At 44.2% G+C, this 19,532-nt stretch overlaps 2 protein-coding genes across 3 annotated transcripts; both read left to right on the forward strand.

The window, feature by feature from the left end:
* The first annotated feature begins 1,523 nt into the window (after nt 1–1,523).
* On the forward strand, nt 1,524–11,630 carry magt1 (magnesium transporter 1). The gene is made up of 10 exons (XM_076092080.1): nt 1,524–3,230; nt 4,871–5,040; nt 5,117–5,234; nt 5,611–5,751; nt 5,881–6,021; nt 7,648–7,737; nt 7,835–7,898; nt 8,052–8,126; nt 10,791–10,881; nt 10,962–11,630. The coding sequence occupies exons 1-10, from the start codon at nt 3,150–3,152 to the stop codon at nt 10,975–10,977; spliced, it is 987 nt and encodes a 328-aa protein (XP_075948195.1). The 5' UTR covers nt 1,524–3,149; the 3' UTR covers nt 10,978–11,630.
* A 1,494-nt stretch (nt 11,631–13,124) lies between these two features.
* igbp1 (immunoglobulin (CD79A) binding protein 1) lies at nt 13,125–18,559 on the forward strand. Of its 2 annotated transcripts, none has more exons than XM_076092078.1 (3): nt 13,125–14,293; nt 17,099–17,431; nt 17,955–18,559. In XM_076092078.1, the coding sequence occupies exons 1-3, from the start codon at nt 13,826–13,828 to the stop codon at nt 18,225–18,227; spliced, it is 1,074 nt and encodes a 357-aa protein (XP_075948193.1). In that variant the 5' UTR covers nt 13,125–13,825; the 3' UTR covers nt 18,228–18,559. The 2 variants fall into 2 exon arrangements, with proteins under 2 accessions (XP_075948193.1, XP_075948194.1); XM_076092079.1 differs by having other exon boundaries at nt 13,125–14,287.
* Nucleotides 18,560–19,532: the final 973 nt, after the last annotated feature.

The following is a 19,532-nucleotide window of genomic DNA, read 5'->3' on the forward strand; positions in this document are numbered from 1 at the left end:
ATCAATGAAACCAACCAGCTCACTAAACTTCAAGCATGTCTTAAGGACATACAAACCTGGATGACCTGCAACTTCCTGATGTTAAACTCAGACAAAACTGAAGTTATTCTACTAGGCCTAGAACACCTCTGAAATCAGTTATCTAGTGATATAGTTTCTCTAGATGTCATTGTGCTGGCATCCAACAGCACCGTAAAGAATCTCGGAGTTACCTTTGATCAGGATTTGTCTTTTAACTCCCTGATATAACAAACTTCAAGGACTGCCTTCTTTCACCCACGTAACATTTCAAAAATCAGGCACATCCTGTCTCAAAGCGATGCAGAGAAATGAGTTCATGCATTTGTTACCTCTAGACTAGATTACTGCAATTCCTTATTTGTCAGGCTGCTCTAATACGTCTCTTAAATCTCTCCAGCTGATTCAGAATGCTGCAGCTCGTGTACTAACAAAAACTAAGAAAAGAGATCATGTTACTCCTGTATTAGCTTCTCTGCACTGGCTCCAAAATCTAGAATATAATTAAAAAATCTTCTCCTCACCTATAAAGCCCTAATTGGTCAGACACCATCATATCTTAAAGAGCTTATAGTACCATATTACCCCACTAGAGAGCTACGCTCCCTATATTCAGGGTTACCTGTGGTTCCTAGAGTCTTAAAAAGTAGGATGGGAGCCAGAGTCTTCAGTTATCAAGCTCCTCTCCTGTGGAACCAGCTTCCCGTTTCAGTCCGGGGGGCAGACACACTCACCACATTTAGGAGTTGGCTTAAGACTTTCCTCTTTGATAACCCTTATAGTTAGGGCTGGTTCAGGTTTATAGTTAGGGCTGGCTCAGGTTTATAGTTAGGGCTGGCTCAGTCTTATAGTTAGGGCTGGCTCAGTCTTATAGTTAGGGCTGGCTCAGGTTTATAGTTAGGGTTGGTTCAGGTTTATAGTTAGGGTTGGCTCAGTCTTATAGTTAGGGCTGGCTCAGGTTTATAGTTAGGGTTGGCTCAGGTTTATAGTTAGGGCTGGCTCAGGTTTATAGTTAGGGCTGACTCAGGTTCATAGTTAGGGCTGGCTCAGGTTTATAGTTAGGGCTGGCTCAGGTTTATAGTTAGGGCTGACTCAGGTTCATAGTTAGGGCTGGCTCAGGTTTATAGTTAGGGCTGGCTCAGGTTTATAGTTAGGGCTGACTCAGGTTCATAGTTAGGGCTGGCTCAGGTTTATAGTTAGGGCTGGTTCAGGTTTATAGCTAGGGCTGGTTCAGGTTTATAGTTAGGGCTGACTCAGGTTCATAGTTAGGGCTGGTTCAGGTTTATAGTTAGGGCTGACTCAGGTTTATAGTTAGGGCTGGTTCAGGTTTATAGCTAGGGCTGGTTCAGGTTTATAGTTAGGGCTGACTCAGGTTCATAGTTAGGGCTGGTTCAGGTTCATAGTTAGGGCTGACTCAGGTTTATAGCTAGGGCTGGTTCAGGTTTATAGTTAGGGCTGACTCAGGTTCATAGTTAGGGCTGGTTCAGGTTTATAGTTAGGGCTGACTCAGGTTCATAGTTAGGGCTGGCTCAGGTTTATAGTTAGGGCTGACTCAGGTTCATAGTTAGGGCTGGCTCAGGTTTATAGTTAGGGCTGACTCAGGTTCATAGTTAGGGCTGGCTCAGGTTTATAGTTAGGGCTGGTTCAGGTTTATAGCTAGGGCTGGTTCAGGTTTATAGTTAGGGCTGGCTCAGGTTTATAGTTAGGGCTGGCTCAGGTTTATAGTTAGGACTGGCTCAGGTTTGCCTTGGACCAGCCCCTAGATAAGCTGCTATAGGCCAAAACTGCCGGGGGATTTCCTAGGATACACTGAGCTCATCTCTCCTCTTCTCTCTCTCCTTCTGTATGAATTCATGTCTCATTCATGCTCATTACTAATTTTGCTTCTTCCCTGGAGTCTTTGTTCTTTCTCGCCTCCCAGGTTTCCATGGATCGTGGTATTATCTGGATCCTGGTCCTTCCTCCCGCCATGGCCCTGCTGACGCCCACTGCTAATATCATTTTGCTATCACTCTAAACAGTACAATGCATATCATTCATATTTACAATTTGCATTCCTTTAGTCTGCTGTTTATCGTTGCCATGGGCAACAAGTACCAACTGAAGTTAGCCCGCATTAGCTTGTTAATAAAAACGAGTAGCCATACTATTACAATTCGGCCTTTTTTTACTAAACCAATTACAACTACCAACAGTCATGCCTTCAATGACCTTAATGTATTGTCACATAATGTCAAATAACTACAAATAAAGGCTAAACTACTGCGGAATCCGCTCCGAATCACTGGCAGGTGCCACAAGAAGCTAGTGGCAGCTGAACTTGCAACAGGAAGTGCCTCTACTAGCTGCCGCTGCCACGATTTGAGCTTGCCCTTTCTCGCAAAATCTCAAAGAAGAAGAAGAAGAAGAAGAAGAAGACTGATCGAGGAGTTTGTATTTAAGAATGTACACAGGCACCCTGCTAAAGCTAATATCTGTCATTTCTTCCCGACTCTAAACAACAGATGAACTGATTGTTATTGTGAAGGGGAACATAATGATGTGTGTTAGTGAATAGTTCTTATGCTACAGTAGGCCTACTTTTTTGTTTGATATTAGCCTACAGAACCTTTAAAAAAAGATACATGAACAAATATTCATGTATTACTCATTTTTAACAATCCCAGTTTTCCTGCTGATGAACTTACATAAGTAACTTGATTAATATCTTTGTAAAAATACATCCACAAAGTAATATGATTTAACAGACTACCCTTCTTTTATATTTTAAAAGATACCAATTTTAATTTTCAAACATTTTAAATTGGACAAAACTATTACATTGTTACATTTCAAATTGACTCACTTATTCATTTAGCTAAGTCAAAAAGATTATTTTTTATTTTTCCCTCCCCTATATTTTGTTGTTATTCTTATCCTATGAAATATATTTACTACAACTTTTATAATGAAGAACTGGAACATGCGGTTTAGGCAATGTAATCGGTGTATTACGTTTTCTCAATAAAGTTGAAAAAAAAAAAAAAGCAAAACGGAATCACAATTGACGGTGATTGGCTGAGAGGTGACCAATAGGAGGTTGACAGAAGGTGTGTGTGTGTGGTCGGCAGCAGTGTGAACAGTGTTGCAGAATGTTTGGAAAACTTTTCATCTCGCTGTTTCTCCTCTTTATTTTCTACAATGACCTTGCTGGCGCACAGAAGAAGAAAGAGGTAACATGCCTTCAATATCATAACGCGCAGAAAGTGGACAGACTTTGGGCGAAATATTTCTGAAGTTGTCTCGTCCGTGTCAGTCTAAAGCTAAGCTAACAGCAACCAGAAATGAGCTAACGTTAACGTGTGGTTGTGTGTGGCACTAACGTTGAGTAAATAATTAGTTTACAACTAATTTCATTTTTCTCGACACTGATGCTAGCAGTGGTTGTAGACTTGTTGTTACACCACACGTCTGAAATCCAGAGAGTGGAGACACTTTTAAAGACGCACTCAACGTTAGCTAACTAACACGGCAGCAAGCAGGAGCCGTGCAGGAAGTGCAGACTGCTCCGACTAGTACTTCCTGTCTACTACCTACAATGGTACTCTCTGCCAGATGTACACTAACATCTGCTGATTCTCTTTTTCTCAATAAGATAGCTTCATTCAAGTCTGTTTTTATTATATATAAATATAAGTCGCATTGATAAAAGTTAGTCCTCCACTGCATAGAATATAACAATGGGAATTGTCCAGTGGTACCTTACCCCATCATTTGAATATTCAGGAAGTGAAACTGTCAGAGAAAAGCCTCCAATAGAAAATCAGGCCAGTCTGCATCAGGAATAAGACTTAAACTTCATTACTCTTACCAGCAATCATTCATATTTTCTAAATCGTGAGGATCATCACATGATGTGGACATGCGACTGTGGATCAGTGGTCGAACGGGTCGTCCTTCAATCAGAGGGCATCAAACCCCAATAGCCCGGGTGTATGAATGGTTATATAGTCCTGATGGACTGGTGGCACATGTAGTATTAAAGCGCTTTGAGTGGTCATAGGACTAGGAAAGCGCTATACAACTACAAGTCCATTTACCATTTACATTATATAGACCGATCAAACATTCTTTATCTCAGTGTAAACGCCCCCAACAGTATAACCCATAATGGCGTGCACACGTATCACTGTGTCCACTTTACAAGAAGTCTTGCTGAAAAGATGGATCAGGCTTTTTACTCCAGAGGCTGCATTTGTGAACATGCAAGGTAACGGTGTGCTGAGTTAACTCCTTCATATGCACTGTCACAGCCCGGCTCTGAGACCAGGACAACAATGGAAGAAACATAGGCGTACTAAATGAAAAGGACATTTATTTTCCACAAAATACCCTGTGAAGATGTACAAAAGGTGTTCTCTATCATATTGTTAAAAGAGTCTGTTCACATGATGTGAAGAACAAAATTAAACTACAAAGGAGCTCTACACGTATAGATTGAGAAATGCATTTGTTCTTTAGTATTGAACACTGCTGGTCACCTGTGGATTGGCCAGCTCCTTTAACACTTGTTAACTCTTTACATGAGTATAGTTTGTATTGCTGCATTCTTCTTATGTTTATGTGATTTTGAATTTGCAAACCAGCTTGCTTCCAAATGTTACCCAAGGGGTGAATCAACTATCTGGATTTAAATTGTATTTATTAGGAGTTTGAATGTATTTTACACGACATCTCAGTTTGTATTGTTCCGTCTTGGATGTAATGTGCACCCTGATCTAAAGTACTGTCACGATGGCTGCTAGCCTTTCTCTCTGCTCTACTGCTGTTGCATCCATCACCAGTAGCTGTCTGTGTGTCTGTGTGTCTGTAGACTCTGATGTCAGAGAAGGTGACTCAGATGATGGAGTGGGCCTCCAAGCGTTCAGTGATCCGGATGAATGGAGAGAAGTTCCGTCGCTTTGTGAAGGCTCCTCCCAGGAACTACTCGGTGGTCATCATGTTCACGGCACTGCAGCCACAGAGACAGTGTGGGGTCTGCAAGTAAGTAGCACAAGCAATAGGCTTTGCTGTTATTTGAATTCTTATCTGTGAATTGAAATGCATCTTTTCATTTCAGACAAGCTGATGAGGAGTTCCAGGTGCTGGCTAACGCCTGGCGTTATTCCTCTGCCTTCACTAACAAAGTCTTCTTTGCGGCTGTCGACTTTGATGAAGGATCAGATGTCTTTCAGATGGTGAGACATTTTCTGGTTCACCAAGACGGAAGTTATGCCTTTAGTTTTCTAACAGTTTGCCATCCATTCATTGACACCGAAACAAAAGCAGCGTGTCGCACCAGACATCGGACCGGCTGATTCTCTCTCCACATTAGGAGAGCTAGTCAGCAAAGTGAGCTGCTTTAGTGTTTGCTTCGACTGCAGACCTTCAGTCTGTGGGGACTTGGCTTTGGAAAGTGTGGACAGGAAGTGCCAGTTCTCCTCCTGGGCACTGCAGAGGTGCCCTAGAGCAAGGCACCGAACCCCCAACTGGCCATGGGCTCCATCACTCTAACATCTCACACTGCATGTCTATGGGTCCTGTTTGATGGTATTTTCTGTGTTTGTGTTGCAGCTTAGTATGAATTCTGCTCCGACCTTCCTCCACTTCCCAGCCAAAGGGAAACCTCGTAAGACGGATACCTATGAGCTGCAGGTCAGAGGCTTTGCGGCTGAGCAGCTGGCCAGGTGGGTGGCAGACAGGACTGATGTGCAGGTAATTGCAGAACATGCTGTTATGTGATCCGTCATTGTGTTTGCTATGACTAAATAATCCAATAACCTCGTCTCTGAACTTAACAATCACACTCTCTGAAGACTATAGACATGTTTGTCTGTTTTTCAGATCCGTGTCATTCGTCCTCCCAACTACGCAGGGCCTCTGCTGCTGGGCTTCCTCCTGGCTGTGATCGGAGGGCTGGCGTATTTGAGAAGGCACAATTTGGAGTTTCTCTTTAACAAGAATGTCTGGGCCTTCTCTGCACTGGTAATAACAGCCAGCACACACACACACACACACACACACCACCACCAAATGAATACATGGAGGTTACTGTCCACCAAGCTTTTAAGAGTAGGAAGTAGACTGCTCCGACCTTAAAGTGTCTCAGCCAGAGAGCTCAGACACTCCTGTGGGCAACAAACAAAGCAGCGGTTTTCGGTATCTTCGTCCAACGGACTAACATGGACAATAAGTAGTGCCTCGTGCCTCCCTTCCCTCCAGCAGGGCCAGAAACACAGTCTGGGTCTCCGGCACCATGGTGTCGGTGTTGGCTCCCAGCGGAGCAGCCAGACGTAACTCTGCTCCTGGAGGAGGTGACGCTGCTGCCAGATGCAGAGCTCTCCTCCTCCCGCCGGAGCTTCCGACTGCAGGTTGAAGGCTACAGTGAAGCCTGATCTGGGTCTGTCCTCGGCAGGCTGTGTGCCACTGGTGGCCCCGATGGAGTCTGAGCTGAAGAGTTTAAGAGATAAGATAATCCTTTGTTAGTCCCGCAGTGGGGAAATTCACAGGATCACAGCAGCAGAGTGGACAGTGTAACAAGATACAGAGTAAAAAACAAGAGCAACAAGTAATGTAAATAAGTAAGAAACAGTAAGAGTATCAACTAAGTCTAAAAGTACAAAATCCACAGTAACTAAGTACAACTAAAGAACTAAAATACTAAAATATTATATATACAGACAGAGTATTTTTATTGCACAGTGTGTTTAGTGTTGTGTGTCTACTGGGAGCACAGCTGGTTGTGCAGCCTGACAGCAGCAGGAAGGAAGGACCTGCGGTACCTCTGCTTCACACACCATATATACATATACATGTCTATATGGTGTGTGAATCAGCCGGTGGCTGAAGGAGCTGCACAGAGCTGCCAGGGCGTCCTGCATGGGGTGGGAGGTGTTGTTCATCAGGATCCTCCTGTCTCCCACCACCTCCACCGTATCCAGTGGACACCCCAGCACACTGCTGCCTTCTTGATAAGTTTGTTCAGTCTCTTCCCGTCGGCTGTCGAGATGCTGCTGCCCCAGCAGACCACTCCTTAGAAGATGGCTGATGCCACCACAGAAGAAGAAGGTCCTCAGGAGAGCTCCCTGCACTCCAAAAGTCCTGAGTCTCCTCAGCAGATAGAGTCTGCTCTGACGCTTTTTGTAAAGTGTATGTGGTCAGTCCAGTTTGTTGTACAAGTGAACACCCAGGTACTTATAAGATTTTCTGGGGAACCTGCCTGATTTCATCTGATTTTGCGTGGGATCCGACCCACTGGCACCGTCTGCGGTTCTGTGCTGTATTTATTGATGTATTCATTATGAATCACTTAGCGAACACAATATGGAGAGGGCAGAGGAGGGTACCAGCATGTTGTAAAAACGTCCTGGTACACCAAAGAGTAACATGTAGAAGTGCTGGTGCTGCTACAGGTGAGTATCAACCCACTTCAAGTACTGACCTTTATAAGTACCTGGTTTGAGAAGGGTAATAGTAGCAAGTACAACAAGGCCTGAAGTTATGATCTATATAACAGAATGTCACGTTTGTGGATGGAAAGTCTCTCAGCCCAGTTCCTATGAATGAATATATGCTGATGATTATGTCGGTCTTGTTTTTTGTCTGTTTCAGTGCTTTGTTCTGATCATGACTTCAGGCCAGATGTGGAACCACATCAGAGGACCACCTTATGCACACAAGAACCCCAGCACCGGTCAAGTGGTAAGACAGAAACACACTATTCACATTCTATCTGCATCCCCATGGGCATATGTGAACTGAGTATCAGAATGGTGTTTAACTGTGTGTGTGTTTTCAGAGCTACATCCACGGCAGCAGTCAGGCCCAGTTTGTGGCTGAGACGCACATCGTCCTCCTCTTCAGTATCCTTTAAACTCTTACTCTTTGACAATCTAAACTAACCCAGAGTGTCGGCTCTGATCCGGTTGCACTGTTCTGTGATTTGTACAAGAGTAGGCTGAGTGAACGTTAGGCATCGCATGCATTCGTTGTCTAAACCTTGACCCTGCGCTCAGATGCTGCTGTTACCATGGGAATGGTGCTGCTGTGTGAGGCCGCTACCTCTGACATTGACATTGGAAAGAGGAAGAGTATGTGCACACAGACTCATACTCTACATCAATGTTTAAATGTCCAAGTGTTTACTGGAACAGTTTGGGCGAGGCCACCATACCATTATATCAGCAGCAGATAAACCAAAAGCTCCAAATGTTGTGAAAGAAAGTACGAGTAAGACCTTCTGAAGTCATCTTAAAACACACAGAACTAAATGAAGCTGTTTCAACAATCGCCAACTGTGGTTTGGTCAAAATAAAGCCTTCATTTAGCGAGTTGCATGAGAATATGTTGTCAGTATAAAAGCAGCCTTCCAGTCTCCATGTGGTAGTATCTCTGTAGCTCGTGGTACTTGTAGTATTTCTGTAGCTCGTGGTACTTGTAGGAGGTTCTGTAGCTCGTGGTACTTGTAGTATTTCTGTAGCTCGTGGTACTTGTAGTATTTCTGTAGCTCGTGGTACTTGTAGGCGGTTCTGTAGCTCGTGGTACTTGTAGTATTTCTGTAGCTCGTGGTACTTGTAGTATTTCTGTAGCTCGTGGTACTTGTAGGAGGTTCTGTAGCTCGTGGTACTTGTAGTATTTCTGTAGCTCGTGGTACTTGTAGTATTTCTGTAGCTCGTGGTACTTGTAGTATTTCTGTAGCTCGTGGTACTTGTAGGAGGTTCTGTAGCTCGTGGTACTTGTAGTATTTCTGTAGCTCGTGGTACTTGTAGTATTTCTGTAGCTCGTGGTACTTGTAGTATTTCTGTAGCTCGTGGTACTTGTAGGAGGTTCTGTAGCTCGTGGTACTTGTAGTATTTATGTAGCTCGTGGTACTTGTAGGAGGTTCTGTAGCTCGTGGTACTTGTCGTATTTCTGTAGCTCGTGGTACTTGTAGTAGCTCGTGGTACTTGTAGTATTTCTGTAGCTCGTGGTACTTGTAGTAGCTCGTGGTACTTGTAGTATTTCTGTAGCTCGTGGTACTTGTAGGAGGTTCTGTAGCTCGTGGTACTTGTAGTATTTCTGTAGCTCGTGGTACTTGTAGTAGCTCGTGGTACTTGTCGTATTTCTGTAGCTCGTGGTACTTGTAGTAGCTCGTGGTACTTGTAGTATTTCTGTAGCTCGTGGTACTTGTAGTAGCTCGTGGTACTTGTAGTATTTCTGTAGCTCGTGGTACTTGTAGGAGGTTCTGTAGCTCGTGGTACTTGTCGTATTTCTGTAGCTCGTGGTACTTGTAGTAGCTCGTGGTACTTGTCGTATTTCTGTAGCTCGTGGTACTTGTAGTAGCTCGTGGTACTTGTAGTATTTCTGTAGCTCGTGGTACTTGTAGGAGGTTCTGTAGCTCGTGGTACTTGTAGTATTTCTGTAGCTCGTGGTACTTGTAGTATTTCTGTAGCTCGTGGTACTTGTAGGAGGTTCTGTAGCTCGTGGTACTTGTAGTATTTCTGTAGCTCGTGGTACTTGTAGGAGGTTCTGTAGCTCGTGGTACTTGTAGTATTTCTGTAGCTCGTGGTACTTGTAGTATTTCTGTAGCTCGTGGTACTTGTAGGAGGTTCTGTAGCTCGTGGTACTTGTAGTATTTCTGTAGCTCATGGTACTTGTAGGAGGTTCTGTAGCTCGTGGTACTTGTAGTATTTCTGTAGCTCGTGGTACTTGTAGTATTTCTGTAGCTCGTGGTACTTGTAGTATTTCTGTAGCTCGTGGTACTTGTAGGAGGTTCTGTAGCTCGTGGTACTTGTAGTATTTCTGTAGCTCGTGGTACTTGTAGTATTTCTGTAGCTCGTGGTACTTGTAGTATTTCTGTAGCTCGTGGTACTTGTAGTATTTCTGTAGCTCGTGGTACTTGTAGTATTTCTGTAGCTCGTGGTACTTGTAGGAGGTTCTGTAGCTCGTGGTACTTGTAGTATTTCTGTAGCTCGTGGTACTTGTAGTATTTCTGTAGCTCGTGGTACTTGTAGTATTTCTGTAGCTCGTGGTACTTGTAGGAGGTTCTGTAGCTCGTGGTACTTGTAGTATTTCTGTAGCTCGTGGTACTTGTAGTATTTCTGTAGCTCGTGGTACTTGTAGTATTTCTGTAGCTCGTGGTACTTGTAGGAGGTTCTGTAGCTCGTGGTACTTGTAGTATTTCTGTAGCTCGTGGTACTTGTAGTATTTCTGTAGCTCGTGGTACTTGTAGTATTTCTGTAGCTCGTGGTACTTGTAGGAGGTTCTGTAGCTCGTGGTACTTGTAGTATTTCTGTAGCTCGTGGTACTTGTAGTATTTCTGTAGCTCGTGGTACTTGTAGGAGGTTCTGTAGCTCGTGGTACTTGTAGTATTTCTGTAGCTCGTGGTACTTGTAGGAGGTTCTGTAGCTCGTGGTACTTGTAGGAGGTTCTGGTAAACTTAGCCATTAATGATGAGAACGTTTGACTTAATGGAAGTATTCCAGTATATCTTTGGGCTCTGTAGTGACTTCTGACAGTTTATCACTAATGTTGAAAATGCTGAGGACCTTGCTGAATATGAATAGACAAGCATGCATGTCCATTCATCAACACAAGCGCAGGAATGTACTATATATGTAGCCAAACGTGTGTGTGTGTGTGTGTGTGTGTGTGTGTGTGTGTGTGTGTGTGTGTGTGTGTGTGTGTGTGTGTGTGTGTGTGTGTGTGTGTGTGTGTGTGTGTGTGTGTGTGTGTGTGTGTGTGTGTGTGTGTGTGTGTGTGTGTGTGTGTGTCAGTCATGTGTGTAGCAGGTATTGGTCTGGTGATGCTGTTCTTCAGCTGGCTGCTGTCCGTCTTCAGAGCAAAGTACCATGGATACCCATACAGGTAGGGACAGGGAGACCTGCTTCCATTGGCTGATGTAATGGCTGCTCCGTTGACTTAACATCCTCTTGTCTCTGGTGCAGCTTCCTGATGAGTTAATGCTGACCAGCATCCTCCAGCTTCACAGCAAGTATGAACAGGAAGCTCCCCAAAGTGCTGTCAGCCAGCAGGGTGCTGCCCACGACAACGCCACATTTCTCTTTGCTTCGTCTTCTAATCTGTTGAGCCAAACGTGTGTCAGTGCGCACACACACACACACACACTGTGCCTTCCTTTACAAAGACTCAGAAAGCAATTCAATTGCCAACAACAGAGCCATCACCAGTGTGCATTGTAAACTGTCTTGTGCCAAAAGGTGTTTTCTACATGAGAACTTTGGAATGTTCTTCTAGTCCAGCTGCTACGGGACACACATCTGTATCTTTCTGTGTGAGGCAGAGATGGGCTCTGTTCTGTTTGTTTGTGAGTGGCATATGAACCAGCATATGATATTCATGCTGTAGCCAGCTGTATTTCACTCATCCAGGGTTTCATTTTGGTAACATCTTATACGGGTCTTGTAATATCCTAACGAAGTTTTCTGGCACTAAATGTAGGGAAAATATATATAAACAGTACACAAAATCACTATCTACTCATTTATTGAACTTTTTAAGACTCAACCAATCTAAAGAGGGCCTATAAGTAAAGGAGGTGGAGTTCAGAAGCAACTGTTGATTGACACAATTAAACATGTATTTATTACTGGAAACTTTATTCTCCATTTATGTTGAATTGTAAGCTCACCTGTGTTATACAAGCACATGGACAGTCAATTGAACACATTTTCCTATTAATTAGTAGCACATTCTATAATTGTTTTTGTTCCTTTCTTGGCAGTGATTGGCTAGTTGCATCACTGGAGCATGATACCTGTGAGGTAAACAAACAAATGCATGTATAGGATAGAGTTCTATTTTCCACTTGAAGCAGTAAAACTAATCAAAGCAGCTTGGCGTCAATGAGTTTATAAAAACTTGAGAACTCCCAAGAAAGTAAGAAACCTCCGATCACCAGGCTCACAGATCAGTTGCTCCAGTACTGCCATGCCGGCGCTCTGTCCTGTAGAGCGCTCTGTTCATGTGAGGGGGAGGTTGGCTTGAATATTCTCAGTCATGGTCTGTTTAACTCTTCAGTGAGTCCTGGGCTGCAATGAGCCGAGTACCCGTTAGCTCCCATTGCTCGTGACTCTGCAGTGTGCTAATGTCATTAAACATGAAGTACCAGTGAAGGTGTTAATACTTGTAAATCTCCTTCTCATCTAACTTCCCAACCTGTCTTGTTGAACGAGGCACCACACAAGATGAGAGCTAATCGCTCCGCTGCAGCTCATTAAGAGCATGAAACCGGCCCGTAAATATGGGGCAGTTGCTGCTTTGCTTGGTTGGTCCTCCATCTTATTGGCTGGTTTGCAACAATCAGCTTCCTAATATTGGTGTGTGTGTGCTCCTGTCTACCATCAAGTAGCAGTGCCCCACTATGCTCATGGTACCTGTAGTATTTAGACCAAAGGTACGTAAAGAGTGATTTCATGCTAACCAAATAGAAATACTTCACAATATACATGCTGTCCTTTGCTTCTGTGTTGGTTAACACTGAGGTCATCTTTTAAAGAAAAGATTTTCACTAAAATCCTGCAGCTACTCTGTGTGCCTTACACTGAGCCACTGGGCTGTCTGAATAATATTCATTCACTGTCAAATGATTTGAATAAATCTTAAGGCAAGTTTATTAGTATAGCACATTTCAACAACAAGGTAGTTCAAAGTGCTTCACATAAAAGCATCAAAACACAAGGCAAAAGAAAATGAGATTTAAGAACTGATTGAAACATTAAAATCAGTCATTAAAACACTAAAAAGCAGTGTAAGAAATAAAATACAGTAGTAGAATGCAGAAATGTATTAATATCCTTGAATCAGGTTCAATTATAGGCAGCAGTAGGTGGAGCAATGGGTGTTTTATGAAGTTTACTAGATGCCCCAATTCATTTTCCAAATGAGAAATTGCAATTTGTAGAAACAACTGATGAATGAAGAATTAAAAAGAGTTTGTTTTATTTACATCAACTCACCTCTGCTATAATTAAAGGGACGGTGTGTCTCGCAGTGAGGTTACAGAGAGCGGTGTCTGAAGAGCTCTCGCTCCTCTCGCTCCTCTCAGTAGCTATATGTTAGCAGTAACGTGCTAACATATAGCATAGCTCTGAAGAGAACCTGCTCCCGATGGAGATATGAAGGACTCATTTTTATCTCCTTAGTTTCTGCTGATTATACACTAATGGAAACATAGTTCTGAACATTATAGTCCATTACCCAAAATGCTCCACACTGGCCCTTTAAGCTGTTTTTGGATTTATTAAGTAACTTAACAGTAATTCATTTTTGACATGCACTTTGTATAATTAACCATTTTTTCTTTTCACCTGTAGTAGGTCTGCAGTGAACTGTTGTGTTAAAATGGAATTGGAGCAGACTATTCACACTTCCTGTTGTCCCGTGGTCATTATGCACCTGTCCAATACTCTACTGATGTAATGTGAGAAAAGCTCCTTAAGCACTGCTTGGAAGAGAAAACACAAAGTTGAATGTGTCTCTCCAAAGAATCAACCGCTGGCACTGTGCAATCACAATGAGGCAAAATCTTTTCCAACTATAGTTTCAATTTAAGAAAATTGCTGAACACCAGATGTAGTCCAGACATCTCGAATGTAAACGCATATATAATTGTAGTCAATTTGAGCATTTACATAGCCTACCCTACAGTATATTGAACATGTTATGAGTTTAAAACTGTTGGACCTTCGAGTGTTGTTTCAGTGTTTGTCCTGTAGTGGGCAGTAAAGCTCCTTGAGACACTTCTACGTAATAAATAACCGAAGAAGACGGAACCGGAAACTACGACAAGATGGCGGAATATGAAAACACCAACGATGTTTCAGCCGCGGAACCTTCTAAACTATCTGACCTGCTTGAACGTGGGTGGAAGATATTTGAGGAGGTAGACAGTACAAACGAACCCCTCGCCTCTACCAGTATCCAGGTCCGAGTTAAACGCGGTATCGGTATGCTGGAAGAAGCGTCCAGAATGGTGGCCCTGCTCGACCTGTTCAGCCGCAATGAAGAGCTCGAGGAGATAGCCACGGCCGACCTGAAGTACCTGCTGCTGCCCGCTCTGTGTGGAGCCCTGACCATGAAGCAGACCAGCCGAGACAAGCGACTAGAGATAGTCCAGACAGCCCGGGCTTACTTCATGGATTTCTTGAAGCGATGTAAAGAGTATGACATATCACACTTTGAACTGCCACGCGTGACTAATGAAAACGCAAGTCCTGATGAGGCATCAGAAAGCGGATCGTCTACAGCCAAGGTAACGGTAAGTGACAAGTGATGTGTGCAAACGTTAGGTAACATTACCATTCGATCACTTGCCGAGGATACTGGGTTGCTACGTTTTTGTGCATAATGTGTCGAAACGTAGAATCAGCATAACGTGTATGTTAGAATGAACCATTGAAGAAGAAGCAGTAGCTGTTTGCATGTTAGTTGTAGGAGCAGAACTGTTAAGTCACCAACAGCAGCATCACCAACGGCATCATCAGCACCACCAACGGCATCATCAGCACCACCAACGGCATCATCAGCACCACCAACGGCATCATCAGCATCAGCACCACCAACGGCATCATCAGCACCACCAGCAGCAGCATTACCACCAGCAGCAGCAGCATCATCACCAACGGCATCATCAGCACCACCAGCAGCAGCATTACCACCAGCAGCAGCAGCATCATCACCAACGGCATCATCAGCACCACCAGCAGCAGCATTACCACCAGCAGCAGCAGCATCATCAGCACCACCAGCAGCAGCATTATCACCAACGGCATCATCAGCATCATCACCAACGGCATCATCAGCACCACCAGCAGCAGCATCATCACCAGCAGCACCAATAGCATCAGTAGGCCAGATCTACAGTTTCATGCCCAACTACTAATTAATAATTGAATAAAAACAGCCCAATTCAATCATCAGTCTAATAATCAGAAAACCAGTGTAGAACTGTAAAACCATTACAAACAGGATATAAATTAAAATGATCAAATCACCAAAGATAAATAAATAGGCTGTGCAACCCACAAAGACTGCAGTCAAACAACTGAAAACACAAATCATGAAAAGCCCCAAAATGCAACCTGCTTAAAAGTTGTGAAATATGGAGGACCAAAACCGCATTAATAAATTGATATGGCATTAAATGAACCAAAATGATATTAAACATAAACGGAGGCATTAACTTATTGATAAAATGTCACATATATTTATGTATTAGGAAATATAAAATAAATCATAAATAAAGAAATAAATACATTTTAAGATTAATAATTCAAATTGAAAAATAAATCGGGTATAGAAGCGCACATCCAGAAGGCTGGAAAGGAGCTGTTGACCTGGGTGATATTCTGTCTCATCTTTCAGCTGCGTCACTTGGGACGATGTTCTTTCAACATGAACATTTGATATTGTCCGGGAGAACAATCTGATGTCACCCAGTGCTGAAGCCTGACAACACTGCTTTGCTCCAGCAGCTTTGAACGCTTCAATGGTTGATCACTTGAGGAGCCTGCTGATGCTTCTCCACTGGCTCTCTAAGGTGTCGACCGGACACGGTGAGTCTTGAACTCCTGGCCCATTTAAGGTGGACATCACAGAGGTCGGGCAAATCATCTCCGGCTTGTGCAGCATTTCCATCGATGCATGTAAGCGCATTTGATACCGCACCGTCACTTCTTTAGAAAAGCGAAACACAGCACTGAGCCTCTCTTTAAACTCATGCTCTAATTGTCTTGCTTCCAGCAACTAGGGATGTGGTACCCGGTTCTGCCTCCTGGTGGGAGAGGTAGAGGCTGGACCATTTAAGATCTACTTCTCTGAGACGACTGTCGTTGTCCATGTGCAATACACAGAACACAGTTTAGGGGTCTTTCAAGACCCCTAAACACACCCAGCGTTTGTTCAGTTTTAATTTCCTTCAACGCGAGCCGGGGAAAAAGCATGTACAGAATATTTGGTTTGTCGCTGTACATTTCATTCCACACTCTGGCTGAATAGCAGTGTTCTGCATCTGAACCCAAACTGAAGTCTATTGAGTGTGTCCCTTTTCAAATACAACTTCATCTGTATTTGTAATGCTCCATTATCAGACATAAGTCTGAGATCTACGTGTTGTCATACGTGTTCATGTGCGCATGCTGCTGCCTCACGTATCCTGCCTGTTGGTGGTGTATGTAGTCACGAATGAACGTGAGGCGTATGGGACACACCGCGGGGTTAAAAATCAAATATATCAACCAGCCTTACACACATATGACTTGTATACATCAGCAAATAACAACAAGAAGGATTGCTAACATTATGCTATGTAAGCTAATGTTATGGTAAAAGGTAACATTTAACTAATGCCTAAAACAAGTTGGCTAATGTTAGCTGATCCTCAATCTTAGTTTGTCTTTCAAGATTCCAGATCAATCTTTCAGTTTCAATTTTAAGATTTAATTTAATGTCTTTGAAATTGACAACATTTGTCCCCTCGTGTGTCTTCATAGTTGGACATTTAATGAGCACCTCTTTTAAACACACACACTGAACAGCAGAAGCTCCCTGAAGGTACCAGGTGTTGCTGTTGGGCTTTTTATTGGATCGGGTTCATTTTAGCCAGGTGTTCCTGATACATTAGCAACTGTGTCAGTAAAAGTCACAGAGGGGACATCTAGAGGCTGAATAATGAACTATAATCCATATCTATTTATTATGAGATTAAAAATAAAAGTACGGAGTTCAGCAGGAGCCCCCCTCCCCATAATACCCACATCCATAACCTGCTTACCATCAAGTGATCTTTGAGAATATGTGCTGACTATGCTGTCATTCACCTTTGTCACTGCCTTCATATCAAAACACTTTTATTGTGAAGGTCATGCAGGAAGTGTTCAGTTCATATCAACGGTAACTTTACGTCTAACCCCACCTGACTGAGCAGAGCCCAGCAGGAAGTAGATGGCAGTGCTGTTTGAGAGTGTGGCTTCTAATAGATGAGTCTACTGAAGTGTCACTAGCAGCGGAGTTTGCTCATGAATCTGGTGATACTCTGAGTTGTGATGCGTGCTTCTTGTTTCAGCCTCAACCCTGCCCATCAGACCTGGTTTCCATGGCAGCACAGAGACAAGCTAAGATCGAGCGGTACCGCCAGAGGAAGGAGCTGGAAGCCAGACTGTTGGATGTACGGAGAGCTGTGGACAGCGGACAGGCCGACGATGAAGTCAGCAGAGATTTCTACAATCTGAATGTCCGGAGATGGGTCGCTGTGTGTCTGGAGGAAATAGAGAGCATTGACCAGGAGGTGGAGATACTCCAGAATATGGATGGGCTGAAGCAGGGTGCCGCCAAGCAGCCAGTTCAGCCAGTCAGGCCTCCCATGAAACCCTTCATTCTCACCAAGGATGCTGTTCAGGTAACACTTTGGGTGGGAGACAGGCCAGCTGGTACTGGACCAAAACCAGCAAGAAGAGCTGCTGGTGATTGCAGAAGTAGCACATAGAGTAGAGAGAGACCGATCAATCGGCCAACATGTATAAACCCATATTGGCTTAATGTTGATAAATCACTTCATCTTTGCAGCCGTTAACCTAAAAGAAGAATCACTGACTGTCAGCAAAGAGCAGCTAACACATCCCTCAGTGCACATTCAAAGACACTGAGAGGGTAGAGCAGTGGTAATAACTCAGCATCACAGAAGCAGTTCAACACAAATCACAGAAAAGCATAAAACTGGAAGGTGAAGCAGGTGAGGGAGCTGACATGATGATTAAAGAGCAGAGAGCGCTCCAGCAGGAACTCTGGATAGGGTTCCATCAAAACAGTAAACTTCCATCCAACGTGGCATGTACAAATCCACATACCAAGCACCACTGGTTGTAGTCTCCTTAACCTGCTGTGCAACAATGTGTGACAGAATGTCTTGGTTTCATCCACAGGCTCAAGTGTTCGGGGCTGGTTACCCCAGCCTCCCCACCATGACAGTAGACGACTGGTATGAACAGCACAGGAAACGAGGAGCTATGCCTGACCAGGGGATTCCCACGAGGCCAGCTGTGGAGGAGGACACCGACGCAAAGGAGAGAGAAGAAGAAGATAAAGAGAAGAAGGCTGACGATGATGACGAGGAGTCTCTGCTGAAAGCCAGAAACTGGGACGACTGGAAAGACGCTCATCGCAGAGGTTATGGAAACCGCCACAACATGGGCTAGTCTTCACTTCTATTCTGATCAGTCCAGGAAGTGGACGGACACTCCTCACATTTCTGATCCTTAAGACTGTTGTATGAGAAGGTCACCAAACCAAGAAACACACCACAGCATTGCCAAACAAACCTGTTTAGTTTAGTGACATTACAGCTGATTTACTCATGTCCCTGTTAGTCTTTTACAAGGTTGGGTTCGACAGTCCTTTGTGGTGTCATGCTTTTCACTGAGTCTTAATAGAAATCTTCCATATGGAGGCCAGCCATGACGCCAATGTTCTTGCTTTGTAGTGTGTTTTCCCCCAATACTGTCATCGGGAAATAAAGAGACTGAACAAACCACGTAGTAAGAACAATCAGTGTGCAGAAACTGGTAACAATCTGTGTTTATATCCTATCTATTGTTCTTCTAACTAACTAACGGTGACATGCCTTATTTTATGGTGGGTGGAGTTAGCTAGTCGCCCCGAAGTTCATTTGACTGGATACATTTTAGTTATTAAAGAGAAGTCATTAATAATTCATATTTTTACAATTGCTAGAAAGGTTTGTTTTTAAACAATTGGTTGGTTTCTTTCCATCTGTAGTAATGTGTTCACATCAGGTTCTCAGAAACATTCCTTTATTAGAGAAATCAATGACCTGAAGATCAACAGGGATTCTAAAAGAGCATCTATTTTAGTTCACGTTATTGTGGGGGACTTTTAACTGCTTCTGAAACGGTCTCAATTCAATACTGAATACTGGGTGAGGTGTGGGCTGTGGGTGAGGTGTGTGTGGTGTGGGTGAGGGGTGGTGAGGTGTGGGCTGTGGGTGAGGTGTGTGGGCTGTGGGTGAGGGGTGGTGAGGTGTGGGCTGTGGGTGAGGGGTGGTGAGGTGTGGGCTGTGGGTGAGGTGTGTGGGCTGTGGGTGAGGGGTGGTGAGGTGTGTGGGCTGTGGGTGAGGGGTGGTGAGGTGTGGGCTGTGGGTGAGGGGTGGTGAGGTGTGGGCTGTGGGTGAGGTGTGTGGGCTGTGGGTGAGGGGTGGTGAGGTGTGGGCTGTGGGTGAGGGGTGGTGAGGTGTGGGCTGTGGGTGAGGTGTGTGTGGTGTGGGTGAGGGGTGGATGGGGTGAGGTGTGTGTGGTGTGGGCTGTGGGTGAGGGGTGAGGGGTGGATGGGGTGAGGTGTGTGTGTGTGAGGGGTGGGGTGAGGTGTGGGCTGTGGGTGGTGAGGTGTGGGCTAGGGGTGAGGTGTGGGGTGAGGTGTGGGCTAGGGGTGAGGTGGGCTGTGGGTGAGGTGAGGGGTGGGGTGAGGTGTGGGCTGTGGATGAGGTT

This window comes from Anarhichas minor, unplaced genomic scaffold, assembly GCF_050575085.1.
Source record: "Anarhichas minor isolate MPS153535 unplaced genomic scaffold, ASM5057508v1 ptg000015l, whole genome shotgun sequence".
In the NCBI taxonomy this organism is placed as follows: Eukaryota; Metazoa; Chordata; class Actinopteri; order Perciformes; family Anarhichadidae; genus Anarhichas; species Anarhichas minor.

What these genes read in the sequence shown, in the direction of transcription:
- magt1 (XM_076092080.1), top strand. Translation starts at nt 3,150, where the DNA reads ATGTTTGGAAAACTTTTCATCTCGCTGTTTCTCCTCTTTATTTTCTAC. An exon ending in CAGACAGGACTGATGTGCAG is followed by an intron (nt 5,752 to 5,880) that starts GTAATTGCAGAA and finishes TCTGTTTTTCAG; the next exon opens with ATCCGTGTCATTCGTCCTCC. An exon ending in TGACATTGGAAAGAGGAAGA is followed by an intron (nt 8,127 to 10,790) that starts GTATGTGCACAC and finishes TGTGTGTGTCAG; the next exon opens with TCATGTGTGTAGCAGGTATT.
- igbp1 (XM_076092078.1), top strand. Translation starts at nt 13,826, where the DNA reads ATGGCGGAATATGAAAACACCAACGATGTTTCAGCCGCGGAACCTTCT. An exon ending in CGTCTACAGCCAAGGTAACG is followed by an intron (nt 14,294 to 17,098) that starts GTAAGTGACAAG and finishes TTCTTGTTTCAG; the next exon opens with CCTCAACCCTGCCCATCAGA. An exon ending in TCACCAAGGATGCTGTTCAG is followed by an intron (nt 17,432 to 17,954) that starts GTAACACTTTGG and finishes TTTCATCCACAG; the next exon opens with GCTCAAGTGTTCGGGGCTGG.